Consider the following 17,559-nt stretch of genomic DNA (forward strand, 5'->3'; position numbering starts at 1 on the left):
GTCTGGATGTCTATAAGGCTTTTGATTCCATTTCTTGGAATTATTTGTTTAATGTACTTTCCAAGTGGGGATTTCAGGATTCATTTATGTCATGGATGTCTGCCTTGTACTCCAACCCTTCAGCCAGAATGTGCTATATGTCATTTTATTCATCTGTGTTTCCCATTTGTAGAGGGACAAGGCAAGGGTGCCTGCTTTCACCGTTACTGTTTATACTAGCTTTGGAACCCCGGGCTCAGTTAATCAGAACAAATTCAGATATCCATGGCATAAATTTAGGGAATCATGAATACAATTGAGTTTATTCGCAGATGATATTTTGCTCACTATTACTCAAACTCTGATATCACTTCCTAACCTGGGGGCAATATTGTGTAAGTTTGTAAAAATGTCTGGTCTAACAAATAATGAAAAATCCATAGCATTGAATATTACTTTGCCCCAGCAAACGGTAAACATGATACAGCAGACATTTTAACTTAAGTGGGCAAAATGCCATATGGAATATCTGAGACACAAACTAAACGCTTCCTGAGCAGAACTTTGAGGCAAATTTCCATCTGCTTGTGTCTTGGATAGGTAGAATACAGTCATTGAAGATGTCAGTACTACCAAAACTCCTGTATTTATTTAGAATGCTCCCAGGCAAGGTTCCCCCAAATATTTTACAAGGATTGCAAAAAGCTATACTAGCATTCATATGCACGATAAAAAACAGGCAGCTCATGTAGCTTTTATTCCAGTATTATTTGCTGGTCTGGGAGCCCCGCTATGGGTTCAAATTGAAACTTTTTTATGTAATCCAGTGGGGGTAACAGCCTTACCTTGGATAACGTCCAAACTATGCCTGCTGGGTTTAAGTGTTCATTTGAGGCATGTATTGGGGGTTTGGGATAGTATAAAATATTCTAGTAAATGAATGTCATCACACAAGCCCACTGCTTCCCATACAAAACAACCTGACGTTTCAAACTGGCTATGAGTTCCCAACAGCGTTCGCTTGGTGGATAGCCCATAGTTATATTATGGTACACACCTTGCTTAGTGGTTCGAATATAGTGACCTGGGAGGTATTTAAAGCTTCCCAGGATGCTCCTAATAGGGAGTACTTTCCATATTTGCAGCTTAGACATTGGGTGGGTGTGCTAATTAAAATTAATTAATGCGCCCGCTCCAGCTGTCAGTGATGGAACGGATCTGTTTAACGGATCTGTTTTATCTGAACCCCTTTAGCTAAGAAACTAATTTCAATCCTATATTTAGAACTTGTTAGTATATATAACTCATATGTGCATAAATATCTCTCCCAATGGGAGACAGATTTAGGAGGGTCTAAACCCACCGAGGAATGGTTTGGCACTTGGTCTAGGATGACGGGGTGTTCCAGGAATGTGACCACATTAGAATAGGCTTATAAGGTCATGATGCGATGGTATATGGTTCCCTCTCGCCTCAAGCATTGCACCAACCAAAATTCTAGTATGTGTTTTAGAGGCTGTACAGAAAAGGGCACAGCAGTACATATATGGTGGAAGTGTTTGTTTGTAAATAGGTTTTGGAGCAGAGTATTCAAATTTTTGAATTGTATACTTCAAATATATCTCCCAAAAGATCCTTGGGTTGCTCTGCTACATTTTAAACCTTCAAATATTACCAACAGACAATTCCAGCTAGTTACCCATTTTTTACTTGTGACAAAACAAGTAATAGCACACCATTGGAAACAGAAGACTCTAACTTTTCACGAGGTTAGAGCCCAAATGAATAATACATTAGTGAATGAAAAACTAATGAGTATTTTGTCAGACTCCCATGACAAGTTTTTGTATAAGTTTTTGTCCATATGGGAGCCATGGTTACAATATGCGAATCCATCTATACCCCTAACAACGTTATCTGGTTGGTAAAATGTTTATTTCCCCACTTGGTCTGTTTTTCCCCACAAGTCTCTTTTGTATTGTTTTCTATAAGTAGTTTACCTGTTTTATGTGCTCAAAGGTTAGGAAAGGGACTCTGTCAAGTGAAAGAAAAGGACACTGTACAAAACAGTATTATTGTCAAAATATCTGTACATGTATGCTATTATGAATGTATGGAAATTATTATTGCCACATGTACTATTTCACTGCTCCCCACCTTTATGTCATGGATGTATGCAAATTACTGTTTATTGTTATTTTTGTTTAAATTTAAAAAAAAAAAAACTTAATAAAAATCATTGAAAACAAATGAGGGCAAGCCCTCATTTAACCTCTAGTACCTAGGGATCGCGCACAGGAGGATTCCCAGGGTTGCATTCATTCATGATGAACACATCTGCGGGACTCTTGTGTTCTTGGATAGAGAGTCTCTATCCAAGGACACATACTACAGGGCTGCAAGAGCAATCCCCGCTCCCCTGATTGCTCTTGCAGGTCCCAAAAAATTTGATCTCGACAGCCGAATTTACACAGGCCGTTCTCGATTCCATGTTCAGTAAGCAAGAACGGCCTGATTTGCCGCAAGATCGAATTTTAAAAATTTGCTCGCTCATCACTAGTGGCAAATATAGAAATTGTTTAGGTCGCTGTTTCTCATCCAGGTTTCTGTGAAACCTTTGGGTTCCTCCAGAGGATGCTAGGGGTTCCTTAAGCAATGAGCAGTTTGTGACTCGCAAGTTTGTTTCTCACTGAGATCTGGACATGGTGAGCTTATTCCTAAAATGGTACTAGTACTACAAATGTATAGCAAACAGTGCTCAAACAAACATATTACATAGAGTATTGTACTACATATGTCTGTTAAAGTCATAAAAGTCAATTGAACATGTACGATATATAGGTTTAAAAAAGGTATGTATTTTATAAGTAAAAAATGGTTTAGCTGGGAGCATGTGAAGTAGAGATTCAGACTTACCTTCTGTGATATAATTGGGATGTGGCATGATAATTGCTAATTATATTCATGAAATATTCACGATAAATTAGATAGTATTACTCAATTTAAAGCCTTTGGAGTTGCCATTTTTCAATTCAATTGTAAATTCAGTATGACATTTTCATAATATAGTGGATAGAAGATATATGTACTTATGTATATTCTTTTGTACAAATTAATAGAGGCTTTATAAGTTTTTATAGATAATTAACCTTTGTGGTTATTTATTGAAATTGGAAGAACAGGAACCTTTTACTCTCTAATTAATGTGTCACATATTGTTACCTCCAAATAATACCAACATTAACACAAAAGGTCCCCGTACACAGACTAATCTGAAAGTAAGGAGTTGTGTGGCATGCCAATGGGGAGGGGGAAGTTTGAATGGCTAGAGGGAAGACAGTATTTCTGAGTGTTACAGACATACTTCTGGAACGCTGGTCCCACGTTTCTCTGACTTGAGGCTGAATGTATATGAGGGGTGGACAAAGCATGTACCCTAAAGCAGTGGTCCCCAACCCCCGGGCCGCAGACCAGTGCGGTTCCGTAGCTGGTGAGTTGGGGGCCACAAATGACACGAGGCAGATGCTACCACTACCGGCGACCCTCCTTACACAGGTGACAGTGTGACAGCAGGAGTGCAGCCAATGGGAGCGTGGGCGGCTCTCCTCCCACTGCTTACACAGGAGCTGCTGAGAATGGCAGAGCAATGTATGCAAGGCTTAAGCTGCGTACACACTTCCAATTTTTATCGTTGGAAATGAACGACGAACGAACGACGAACGACCGATTGGCCAAAAATCGTTCGTAAAAAAAGTAACCAACGACGCCGACGAACGAGGATAGTCGTTGGAAATGAACGACCGGACCTGCGGATCGGATTGGACGACGATCGTTGACCATCTATCGTGTGTACGGTCGTTCAGTGATCGTCCATGGTCTGAGCATGCGCGGTGAACGAACGTTCGCTCACTTCCTGTGGTGCACGTCACTTCCTGTATCGTTCAAACGATCGCATCTATCGTGTGTACAATATCTTTGAACGATCGTGTCGTTATCTGTAGGTACAGGATCGGTGCCATACGATCGTTTGCAAATATCGTGCAGGATCGTTCGTCGTTCGTTTACCAACGATAAAAATTGGAAGTGTGTACGTAGCTTTAAACTTCTCTGCCATTTCCAGTAGTTCCATCACCTGTTAAATAACAATCATTACCCAACAGCACAAAATAATGGGACCATTTTTCCTGGCACTCCTCCTGCGAGCACACGAATGGGTCAACTCCACCCTTTGACCCTTCCAGAACTTACCTATTACTTATAAACCCCCTCACTCCCTCTCTTTCCTGTTCTTTTTTTGTCCATGCTCCAGGACTCCTACCTTTCCGGGGAGAGATCCCGTCATGGTTGGCAGTTTTTTCGTCCGGCATCGGTTGCTGGGAGACGCACACAGAAAATAAGGGTAGATGGCGTCCCGGATGATTTACCACACTGCACATGCGCGGATCTCCAGCACATGCACGGTGTGCAGTATCAGCATCCATTGTCTTCTGTCTGCAGAACCTGTCAGACAGTATTCCAGCCTGTGTTCTCTACGTCTCACAGAATGTCAGGTAAGGAGGATCAGTTTTATTTGCCTCTATGCTCTGCTGGCTTGCTTGTTTATTTCCCTGGATGGCTAAGTAATAGTAAAAAGTTTTATTTCGGATTGCTGTCCAATATGTTTTTGGCAGGGTTTTATTCACAGATGTATATGTGTTTTGGAGATGCATTTTCCTTGTATCCCTAAGGAGACATTATGGTAGAATGTTTTTGATCTTACACTAGGTGGTAGTAGAGCTGTAAATTTTTGGTGAGCACACAGCTAACATTTTTATACTTTTTTATTGTAGCTCCTGATACAACACCGCCTGCCTCTCAAGGTGCTTATTAGCAAAAAATAAATCTTTTTTTGCCATTTTTATAGTTACCTGGTAAATTGCTTTTTTATTGGTTGAGGAATTCTATTTCTTTCACTTTTCATTGGTCAACCAATTCATTTACACTACCACACAAGCGATTCAGTGAGAAGAAACTACCCCTATTCCTCCAAAAAAGAGAATATATTTTCCTACATTGAAAAAGGAATATTTAACCTTTCCTTTTATGGAGGAGGTGAAACTACTTTTTGAAGAGGAATGGATAAAGCTGGATCATAAATGTTCACTTTTTAATGGATTTTTAAAGTTATATCCCTTTATTAAAAAAGACAAAGAGTTCTGGGTTTTGCACCACCAGTGGATGCGGCTCTCCAGAGATTAGCAAGTGATGTAGTACCTTCAATGGATAATTCAGTAGCATTCAAGGATCCAATGAAAACGAAGATAGGAGACCTGAAGAGAATCTACTCAGTGGCCGGTTTAGTTAGTGGTCCAGAATTTGCACTCACCTCAGTATCAAGAACTTTGTTAACTTGGGTCAAGATGTCAAGGAGTGCACTTTAAGGCAGTACAGAAGTAACTACTACAAAACTCTGTTTGGATCAGATGAAGCTAACTGCAGAAGCATCAGTTGATTTTGGTAACTCTCAGCTAAGACAATAGGATTTTCGGTGACGGCAAGGAGATCCCTGTGGCATTGGATGGCGGATGCTATTATTGCGAATGCAATAATATGCATTATTTTTTTGTTCCCTGTGAAGGTAATGTCCTTTTTGAAAAAACATTTGAAGAAGATATCCAGGGAGTAACAGGAGGAAGGTCAGGATTACTGCCAGCGATGTAGGGGAAGGCAATGTAAGGAATGTCATTTTTCTGAGTCTTGAAGTAAAGTTGTTTTTGTGTTTTTTGCTATATTTTGCAAATAATTGAGTTGTGTCAAAACTAGTTATATCCTCTTTATCAGTAGGTCAATATTTGCTCCATCCTTACCTTTAGGCTTCTTACCTTGAAACATCTTGCTCGGCGAAGTTGTTGATTAAGTTTCTTGTTATTGACTAACTACTAAGTGCCTTCTACCTTACTGCCTGACTATATAAACTCTGATATGTTAATAAAGTTTTGAGAAGTGATATAACTACATGCTTGAGGTGCTTGTGTGTTATTCACTGCTCCCAATGTGTTGAAAACAAAGGCCACGATAGAGAGGGAGTCTGATCTGGAATCAGCAGAAATCTCCTTAACAGGCAACCAGGATTTCAAAGACCAGCAAGGTCCATGATTCCACAGTGAGACAAGCCAGCCAGCAAAAAGCTCTGAAGGTGGCTCTTCCCAGGTTCTGGAAGTAGGGGACAGACTTCTAAAATTCTTAGAGGTGTGGAAAGTAAACATTCCACACACCTAGGTTGTGTCAGTGGTATCCTTGGGTTACCATGATTGAGATTGCACAAAACCCCCCGTAACACCACTTCGTCAAAAGTCAAAATGTCAGATTATAATTTCCTACATCCAGGAGCTTGCTGAGTCTCAGGCGGTAGTACCAGTACCCGTAGAAGAACAGGGGAAAGGGTATTATTCCAGGTTGTTTCTGGTCCAGACAATTGCAGACAATTTTGGCAGTTCTGCATCAAAACATATGGATGATTTCAGGAGATCTGGAGAATGCATACCTGCACATTCCAGTGATATCAGAGCATCAACAATACCTTTGATTGATCATTTTGGATTAGCATTACCAGTTTACATGCCTGCATTTTGGTCTATCAACAGTACCAAGAACCTTCTCCAAGATCCTAGTGGCTGTCATCGCTTTGCTGGGACTTCAGGGCATATGTATATATCACTACCTGGACGATGTCCTGCTCTTGGCGAACTTCAAAGAGAAGTTCGAGAAGAACAAGAAACAAATGTTAACTTTGCTAACACAATTCAGTTGGCTGATAAGTCACCAGAGGAGTCAATTGTGTCCCACTCAGAAGATGGAATACCTTGGGGTAACAGTGGATACAGAGTAAGCAAGGGTGTTTCTGCCTCAGCACAAGATATCTCAGATAGGAGAATGGGCTTTGTGTTTTTTAAGAACTCCAAGAGTGAATGCAAAAGAATGCATGAAGTTGATCCCTGTGGTTTCTTGGGCCAGATGGCATATGAGAAGACTACAAGTGTGCTTTCTCGCTCAGTGGGATTGTGTATCCTAAAACAAGAAATCCGTCTTCCTGTACAGAGAGATCTGTTATGGTGGACGTCAGTACAAAACCTACATGATCAAATGAGACGTCGTTAGTACAAGGAGATTGGATAATTCTAGCTACAGATGCAAGCATAAAAGGCTGGGGAGCCGATTGTGGCAAGTACAAGGCGCAAGGTCAATGGACAGTTCCATCGTCAACCAGATCCAAAGGGTTGGAACTGATGGCGGCATCGCAAAGCCTAAAGGCGTTCTCAAGCCTTCTGCTACACATGAAGGTTAAAATCTTGATGTACAACAAGACAGTGGTAGCCTACATCGCCAAGGAAGGGGGAACAAGAAGCCCTTGTCTACTTCAGACGGTGTCAGTGATTTTCCAGTGAGCAGAACAACATCTGTTAGACCTCTCTGCAACATATCTTCCAGACACATTAAGCAGGTCCTTCCCTTATTCCAAGGAATGGATAATGAATCCCAAATACATTTTACCAGTCTTTTGGAAATGTGGGACTCCAGAAATTGACCTGATGGCATCTCCAGGTCCCTATGTTCTGTATAAGATTCCATTGCAAACAGGCATTAGCCCAGGATGCTTTCTCGATTAGTTGGAACTTCCCGGTTCTGTTTGTCTTTCCACTGATATCATTAATACTGAAAGTCCTCTTGAAAATTTAGAGGGAAGCAATGCGAGTGCTTGTAATCTTTTCACATTGGCCAAGAAGGCCGTGATTTTCCTTGGTGAACCAGGTTCTGGCAGCACCCGCTATGCCCTTACCAAACCAAGAGAATCTATTGATACAGAGTATCTGACACATGCCTGAACCCTTTATTTGGAAACTAAATGCCTTTCTATTGAAAGGAACAGGTACCTAGCAGAAGGAGTATCGGCAAAAGTGGCTTAAATGCTCTTACTGGCACGAAAACAAACAACTAAAAAAACATATTTCAGAATATGGAACAAGTTTGCAGAAATGGCACAGGTAGCAGGATTCTTTTTAACACATCCTCCTCCTGCTCAAGTCTTGGAATTTTTACAGTCAGCCCTGGACAAGGGTCTAAGTTACAGTACTATAAAATACAAGTATCTGCTCTGTCAATACTGCAAAATGGCAAAAAGATGGACAGAGAATATTCTGAAAGCAGCAATAAATATTAGACCACCCTTGAGATCCTTATTCTCAACGTGGGATTTGCCTCTAGTACTTAAAGCTCTTTTAATGATGTCTTTTCATCCAATTGAGGGTATGCTCCATTGAGAAATTGGCCTGGAAAAAGGTTTTCCTAACAGCAAATACATCCACTCACAGGGTCTCAGAGCTCCATTCCCTATCAATAAAAGGCCGTACTGCTCAATTTCATCCCAACAGCATTCCACCTAAAGTGGGAGGCAGAACTACCAACAATCAGTACAGTATAAGAACAATTTCTCCAGGAGGAGGAGAATGATTTACTCAGTATGTGAGTTTTCCATAAGGAGATCTATCTGATGCTGTACTTCTATATGATGCTCTATTCTATATGATCAAATTCTGGTTTTATTATATTATCTATTTTGACCTGTGAAATTTCAAATAAAATTATATTTTCATTTTATATATAGTTATTTATGTATAATGACTTTAAAAGTCCCTCAAAATCTGGTTCTGTGGGGAACCTGGCTGTCTATTGCATATACTATATATTGGGGTCTAGACTGATTAAACCCAGAACCGTACATTGACATATAAATTGAATGTCTTTTCTGATGCAGATTCTGTGTTTAGCTCCTTGGTGTTACTGTCAGCATTAAAAAACAGTAAAAAATAGCGTTTGAATCAACTCTTCATTCATGAGCAGGCTCAGTTCACATTGGCAGTAAAAAATGCCCCTCCTGTGTGACTACTTCTTGGCAACTGCCGGGCACCCAGGAATGGTAACTGGTGATACCTGCTGGGCACCTGGGATTGGTAATAGGTGGTAAGTGCTGGGCACCTGGGATTGGTAACCAGTGATAACTGCTTGGCACCTGGGATTGGTAACCGGTGATAACTGCTGGGCACCTGGGATTGGTAACCAGTGATAACTGCTGGGCACCTGGGATTGGTAACTGGTGATAACTGCTGAGCACCTTGGCTTGATAACCAGTGATAACTGCTGGGCACCTGGGATTGGTAACAGGTGGTAAGTGCTGGGCTTTTCAGGCCTAGCAGTTTTTCAAGCAGCAGTGGTTCCTGGCGAGAGGTAAATGAGAGGTAAACACAGCAAATGTCAATGTGAATTTAGCCAAACTGCAGATGTCACCTCCTAGAGCTATACCTAGGGTAACACAAAGAGCATCATGCATGTGATCGCAGATGGGGGTAGGACAAGCAACAGACAGGGTAGGACAAAAACGTCCTGTGAAATTTATCCACCCGCAGTATGATAGCTGTGTGTATAAAGTCTGCTTGTCATGTTCTGCAGCCTAACAACTCATTGCGTTCAATCCTTTAGATCTCATAAATTGTTGGTTGTAATTACCTAAAATTTTTAGGGTACACAGGGGACTCTCATAGCTACTAATAACCATCATTTCTTTTTTTTAATTTCAAGAATTTCAAAATATGGGGCTCATGAGTTTAAAAACTTGTGGAAATTGAACATTTGGGTTGCTGTTTTGTAAGAAAGTGCACCTAGGAGCTCAAAATGGAAAATGCAATGAAATGAAAAGGACCCCCGGGGCCACTTACATAGTAAGAAGCATTGGGGTACCCCCCCTAAATATTTTACCTACCTTTCACCAAACTATAACTGTAATACTATGCTGCCCTTTCTGCTTCTGTTCTTTGAATCCCAATTTACCTGGACTGGGGAGGTGCTGGAAACTGAAAATGTAGATGCACGTGGGGAACAGATGTATAAACCCCCTAAAATTTCATTAGCATGGCATCATTAGAACATAAAAACTTCTGCCCATCAAACTGTCCCCTTCCCTACCCTGAACTCCAATTTTTCTAGAACAGAGAGGTGCAGGTAAACAGAATTATAGGTGCAAGTGGGGGACACTTGTGGCTAACACCCCCCAAACTTTTGTCTTCATGGCATTAATACATAAAGTCTGCCCATCAAAACATGGTGCCCTGTTACACATGACTTACCCTCCCAGTACCTAAACCCCAATTTTGTTTTGATGCCCAGAGTTTTTTTTTGTTCTAATGATGCCATTGTGATAAAACTTTAGGGGGTGTTATCCACAGATGTTCCCCACACATTTTCATTTTCCTACACCTCCCCATTCCAGAGAAATTGGGTTTCCAGTGTTAGAAATGGGCAGTAATGTTTAACAGGGCAGTGCGTTTGCCATAGTAATGAAATTTTAGTGTGTGGGGGGTTATCGAAAATTGTCCCCCTGTCCCCGCACCTACATTTTTGGCTTGGTACACCCCACCATTCTAGGGAATTTGGGGTTCAAAGAAGAGAAGCAGATAGGGTAACGTAGTATGACAGTTAGAGATTTGTGAGAGATAAGTATAACTTTAGGGGCCCTTCCCCAATGCTCTTTTCTATGTAAGTGGTCCTGGGGGTCCCCAATTTGCATTTTTATTTAGGACTCCAAGGCGCACTTGCTTTTAATACTGCAACCCCAATGTTGTATTTTTACAAGATTTTACAATTCTGATCCCCATATCATAACATTTGTAAATGCTGGGGTGCTGAAATTTTGAATGGTGCTGGGGTGCTGAAACTATAAATGTTCCCTGTGCACCCTGAAAATTACAAATCATTATGACATACAGTTTAGGGGATATGAAGGTTTAAACACAGAGAGCTGTAAGGGATTTTTTCCTGTCTTGGAGTGTGATGGAAGAACAGCCAGCACATCATTTTTTGAAGTCATAATTAGACATGGGTTGTTATTATTAATAAAATAATTATATCTTAATAAAAGTGCTTCTTTTTCATCACTATTTTATCTGTCCAAAAGCTGGGTACTACCTGATATTTGAAAATAAATCTAATCCCCACTCTTTCATCCTTCCCAGTTATTAATGGGGGAAGCAAACCCCAAAATCTAACACAAAAAGAAACCTGGAAGCAACTTTCTCAAGAGGGATGGGATCCCTTGTGTCAATGTTGGTTAGGTGTGGTTTGGTGTTTTAAGCGTTTGGATGACCCCAATTTCATTATCTTCATCATCAGGTGTGGTATAAAAAGTATGGAGCTTAGCTTTTCAGTCATTTAACACCCAGCTTGCCCATAAAGTTTCTGTACCATGTAAGAGTGATAATCTAGGACAAAAGAAAAAGAAAGCTATGCATACAATTAGTATTAACAGCTTCTAACATGTCACAGCAGCTGGAAGATTGAGTTCGATTGAGCGTATAGTGCAGATATAGTAAGACTGAGGATGGATAAACAAAAAATGCTTTGAGCTGTGTAAGCTGTCATTTATCCACATGAACAACTGAAGCCTAATAACTAAGATAAGTAATGCATCAAAATGCCCCACATCCATTACTTGGCATATCCATTACTTGGCACATCTAACACTTGGCACATCCAACACTTGGCACATCCAACACTTGGCAGATACATTACTTGGCACATCCAACACTTGGCACATCCAACACTTGGCACATACATTACTTGGCACATCCATTACTTGGCACATCCATTACTTGGCACATACGTTACTTGGCACATCCATTACTTTGCACATCCATTACCTTGGCACAATAAACCTGTGTGAATGTGACAGGAGCTCAGTAGCTGCATGTGTCTCCCTGTGAGCCTTGATCAGCCACGTCATTTCGGGACAAGCTGTCATCAACTGACTCTTGTGATTGAACATCCAGCCGATAAGTATTTATCCTAATAGGGTATCCCTTAAGACGGTGTACCTGTGAAGTAAATTGGGTACCCCCCCTCCACGGATACCCTATTAGGAGAATCTTGTGTGTAGTGTATGTTTTATATTGCATTTTAAAAATATATGTAATGTTTTAAAAATATTGAATAAATTGGATTTTATGGGATGTTTTTGTGCTTGGCCTTTAAAGTCCCCCCCCCAAAAAAGTGGTGTTTATCACTGAATGTATTTTCTATGACTCTTGTGATTGGTGGAAAACACTTGTCATCATTGTTTCAGCCACTCACAGGAGTCTACGATAATGAATTGCATACTTATGCTAATTAACCCCTTGATTGCTAAAAAAAAAATCAGCATTGTCCTTTTACCTAATAAATTTGTTCACTGATGCACACTATTGAATCCATCATATGCGTTAGATTGTTGAAGCTGTACTTTTTGTCACCCTGCTAAGGATGTTCACCCTATTTCTCCATGTGACTGCTGATACAGGGGCACTGGCAGTTGTTAAACAGGAGGTGAAAGAAAACCTTCAAATTCTCATGTTTCTCTGCCCGCCATTTCAGAGGACTTCTTCTGTTTGAACTGGGGAATAACCTCTTAATTGAATATGGCTTGATGTACTTGTATATTGTGTTACAACAGTGCTGAAGTTAATCTCTTCAAAACATAATTATAAACAGATAGTTATGACAACGGCTTAAAACCCTTTTCATATTCTATACAAAATATGAAATCTTTGATCTTTACAGACCAGCGAATAGTTTCTCATGGTTCTTGTTTCGAAAATACGAATTGAAATATTTATTTATTGTTGTGAATGACACTGACACCATTCCATATTTAACATGCTTCCTTTATAGTTTAGTTGATTTATATGCAGATTGCAGTTACATGATTAAACCTGTTTTTAGAGTAGGTTTTGGCTCTCTAGGTGAAGTGGAAAAGCCTAAACTGAAGGTAAAAAGGACCCATATTAGGATATTAGGGAAGTTACTATTGCTGAAATGATTATAAAGAATGTGAATTACCAGGATTTATTCAATATAATGAGGTGAATAAACACCTACTGTATGAGCCTATTTCTATAGAAATGCCAGATTTCGCGCTGCGTAATATGTTGGTGCTATATAAATTCTGTTTATTAATAATAATATTAATAATATTAATAGCCTAATACATAATAAAATGCTAATACAGTAGGTATTTATGCACCTGATTATACTAAATCATACTTTAACAATATTTAAATGTTGGTACTTAAGCAGTAACATATAAGTTACTGTTTCACAACTGAGAATTCTGTCTGTGTTTTATAAAGAGAGTTGTTAGGTTTTATTCACAATATGCATAAAGGGTCTATAAGACAAATTTATAAATTTATTATAAACTGTAAGCATAAAAAATATCTTGATCTTGTTGGTCTATCTTTTTATGGTATTGCCTTCTTTCTCCCGCAGAAGCAATTTTTTGTGACACCCGTCGAGAGCTTGTTTTGAGTAAGTCTGAGTATTTTTACCACTTTCAGCTGGAAACACTGTTCACCACAGATTGACACTATATATGACATCAAAGCATAAGGTGGTAAACTGGTTGTCTGTAAAAACATGTATGCCATATCAGTTGCCAGTTAATATCTAAAGAGGCTTTATAGCATGGGTAATGTTTGATTTGTATGTAGTTTATAGGCTCATTATCTGTTTGTTTTCATAATGGTAAAAAAAGACACAGTTTATGAAAATGAAATAGGAAAAGTTTGTAGTTTCTTGGTAATTGATATCATGAAAATCCCCATTCATTTTTCCTTCATTTTTTTTTGTTACTTTTATGGGATGTGGTATCCCTAAAGTTCTAAGTACAGACTGATCCTATCTAATTTCATACTTTCCATTACATTATCTTACAATAACCTTTTTGGAGTTAAGTGTGGGAGAACCAGAATTGTCATTGGTGGACTGCAATAGTGTGTACTTTTGTAACTTTTTTGAAAGGTCAGCAAAATCATCTATGTGTGTATATATATATATATATATATATATATATACACATACATGTGTTCCAGGTCAGTAATCTAGCAATTAGTAGGTCCAACTTCAACATGACAATGGTGTCAGCATCTTGAAAGACAAATTTAACTGTGAAAGTTATGCAAAGAAAAGTTAAGCCTCAAGCTTTATGTTCTGTGGTAATTTTTTCCCCATTATTGACTTACCAGTCCTTTTTGTACACTGTGCCTTTGTCTAAAGGACATATTGCTAGAGACACAGCTAAGCATATCATGAAACATCCAGAAGTTGCATCCACAAATCTTCACCTTACCAATGCCAAACTGTGGATGTACAGCTATGAGGCCAAACACTCATAAATTACTCGGCTATATTTGGGAATATATTTAAGACACTAGGTACATATTATACGGTACTGATCAGACAAAATGAATATTACTAGATGTTTCTGATAGGAAAACTTGTTAAATTCAGGTACAACTGAAACCCCCACTGAGGTCCACTATTTGATGTGATGTCTTAAAATGTGTTGCATTAAGGCAGCCCATTTAAATTAGCTTTCAACGCACCAGAAATCTATATTTTGGCATAGTGCACAAAAACAAACAGTAGTAAATTACAGTGTACGGTGGTGCCGAGGATAAGCAAATGAAAAGTACAAGGGGTTATGATGAGTCAACTATTAATTGATGTTTTCTATTGTTGTATTATGTATGCTTGCTAAAGTATATTTGTAAAACAAAAAAAATGTATTTTTTTTCGATTCTAAAAAAGATAGAATGAAAATAAATGGGCCCTTAGTCCTTAGTGAATACAGTTTCTATAGTTTCACCCTCTGTTGCCCTCCTACACTCTAATATATCTGTTGTGTTTTTTTTTTGTCTTAGTGTGCCCTGGTGTCATAACCATAGGCATATGCTTTAATCCATTATATATCTTTAACATTTCCATTTTAGCTGTTAGAAAATTTGGCATTTGCAAGTTGCAAAAGAAGGCTCTTTATTCAGGTTTATGTGTAGTCTTCCATGTTTGTTGCCTATTGAAAACAGACTTTACCACAAAATTTAAATTGATAGTTACAATGAAACTTTACTGACCAATATGTGTGTGCAAAGAAATAATAGAAACGTCTTTCAGACTTGTCAGTTAGATAACTACATTATATTGTTTAAAAGGGTTAAGACTACGTAAAGCAATGCTTGTTTGGAACTGAATATAATCTTAGATTATAAAAAGGATCAAATATGCTTTGCATTATGCTCTAGAATGCAAGGATAAGCTACTAATACACACTAATATACTATCACTTAAAAGAATAAGGAATATCAATTATTTTAAGTTCTGTGTACCAGTGTTTGGAATGTATTTGTAAGCTATGCTAATATTTAGGTTTATACAATTCCTGTTAAAAAAATACATAACAAAAATCTGTCTACTTTAAGTTTTTAAACCATTTGCCTCAAAAAGTGTAATCTATCATTTTTTTTAAAAAGTAGAGATCTTTGTTAAATGATGGTGGTAATGACCAAAAGTAAAACTCCATTATTTAAAATAAGAGCCATAGGGTAAAGTTCTGAGACAGGTGAAACTGTTTGGATATTTTCCTAGTATCACTGGATTTCCTTCCATTCTTACTTCATCCAGTCTAGTGCGAAGGTATCGTGTGTCATTTGATTTGCAGAAAGTGTCATCCGTGATGGAGGTAATATTGTTATGCTAAAAAATTAGAAAAAAAATTGTTAGAGCTATTCATTTATACATCTCTTAAATTTAAATTATTTACATTTTAAATTTTCAAAAAGCATGGGCGTTTAGAAGTTAGCACTTTGCAGCACTATGTTTGAATATCAGCCAGAGGACTATCCGCATGGAATTTGCATGTTTAACTCCCCATGGTTTAACTCACTAGTGACACGACTTTGGACTTTGTAAAGTGCTTCATAATTTGTTGGTGCCATATAAATACTAGTTATTAGTTAATAATAAATAGTGGTTTATTGTGTAAGAGTTATTCTGCAATATAATTATATATGTAAAATTTCAGATGTGAACAACTGAACTCCTGAGTAGGTTTTGCTGTTGCAGGATACCCAAAGCAAAACTATTAAGTTTTAATTCTCAATCACCTAATGTGATTGAACTGAAGCTAAAACTTTGGTTTCAGAATGTAAAATGTAATGTTGTCATGACCAAAACAAAGATTAATAATGACCAAGTCAATTTTGGAGGAAGCCAAATAACCTACCCCTATGTTTTTGGGAGGAAACCCATACAAGCTCCAGGTGGATAGTGTCCTGGCTGAGATTTGAAAGGGTTCTAGCCACTTTAGCCACTGTACCAACCAGTAGAAAAATGTGCATTGTTATATATAAGAAATTTTATCTGGGTCATGTGTAACAGAAATTCATTTCTTTCAAAATTCTGAACCTCCACAAAAATTGCATTTAACTTTTGGTGTTCCTTGAAATCCCCAAAATTGCATTAAAATTTGCATGTATACATTTGTAGTCATAAGAAAAAGAGGGTTTTATCTAGGTGACATAATACAAAGAAATTTATTTCACTGTTTGGTTTCCCAAAATTTTGCATCATAGTTTGCATGTTTTTATTTTTTCAGTATTTCTTTTATAAAATCTAACTATTGTTTTGGTTCCCCTAGTTCAAGCAAACAATTGCATTAAACTCTGTGCTTCATTTGTTAGTATGAAAGTTTTTTTTTTTTTTTTTTTTTTTTTTATCTACAACCCCTATTTCTAAAAAAAGTTGGGAAACTTTCACAAAATGCAATAAAAACTAAATTCCAGTGTAAGCATCTACATCAATGGTCCATCAAGTTCAACCACTAGGGAAATAGATATCCCAAAAAAGCCTATATACAGAGGAAGGCAAAAAAACCCTGGTACAATTTGCTCCAGAAAAAATGTCTTCCTGATTCCATGAGGCAATCAGATGTTATCCTTACTTTAAAGCCTTAATCCCAAGTTATATTCTGTGCTTCTAGAACTAGAACTACTTCCTGAGGAAGCCGATTCCACATTTTCACAGGTATTACAGTTAAGAATCCCTTCCTTATCCAGAGCTTAAACTTCTTTTCCTACAGACGCTAGGAGTGCCCTCTTCTTCTTTGTAATGATCTCAAAGTCTCAAAAGGCACTCTTTGCATCTGGGGGAAAAGAAGTTTAAACTCCGGATAAGGAAGGGATTCTTCACTGTAATGTCTGTGAAAATGTGGAATCAGCTTCCTCAGGAAGTAGTTTCAGCAACTACTATAGTTTGCTTTAAGAAAAAGCTGGATGTTTTTCTAGAAGCACAGAATATAACTGGGGATTAAGGATTTAGAGTAGAAATAACAGTGACTGTTGATCCAAGGAACATCCGATTGCCTCATGGAATCCGGAAGGAATTTGTTTCCCCTGTTGAATCAAATTGTACCAGGGTTTTTTTGCCTTCCTCTGGACCAACTACATCTTATAGGGTTTTTTATTTGGGATATGTTTATTTCCCTAGTGGTTGAACTTGACAAAGATCCTTTTTCATCCTAACTTACTATGTAAAGTGAAAAGTTCGGAAAAGACTTCTCTATATGGACCATTTATATATTTATACAGGGTAATCATATCCCCCCCATACGTCTCTTCTCAAGGGAGAATTGATTCAGTTCAGCTAATCTCTCCTCATAGCTGAGGTCCTCCATTCCTTTTAATA

The 17,559-nt window shown here is 38.3% G+C and overlaps 1 protein-coding gene across 1 annotated transcript in view; it reads right to left on the reverse strand.

Annotated features, from left to right (window-relative positions):
- Nucleotides 1-14,828: 14,828 nt before the first annotated feature.
- The window catches only part of OGN (osteoglycin), a 93,978-nt gene continuing 91,247 nt past the window's right edge, over nucleotides 14,829-17,559 (reverse strand). Inside the window, exon 6 of the mRNA XM_072421174.1 lies at nucleotides 14,829-15,570. Coding sequence (XP_072277275.1) covers nucleotides 15,397-15,570 — 174 coding nt within the window. The 3' untranslated portion in view covers nucleotides 14,829-15,396. The remainder of the gene's footprint in view (nucleotides 15,571-17,559) is intronic.

Source organism: Pyxicephalus adspersus, chromosome 8 (assembly GCF_032062135.1).
Source record: "Pyxicephalus adspersus chromosome 8, UCB_Pads_2.0, whole genome shotgun sequence".
NCBI lineage: Eukaryota > Metazoa > Chordata > Amphibia > Anura > Pyxicephalidae > Pyxicephalus > Pyxicephalus adspersus.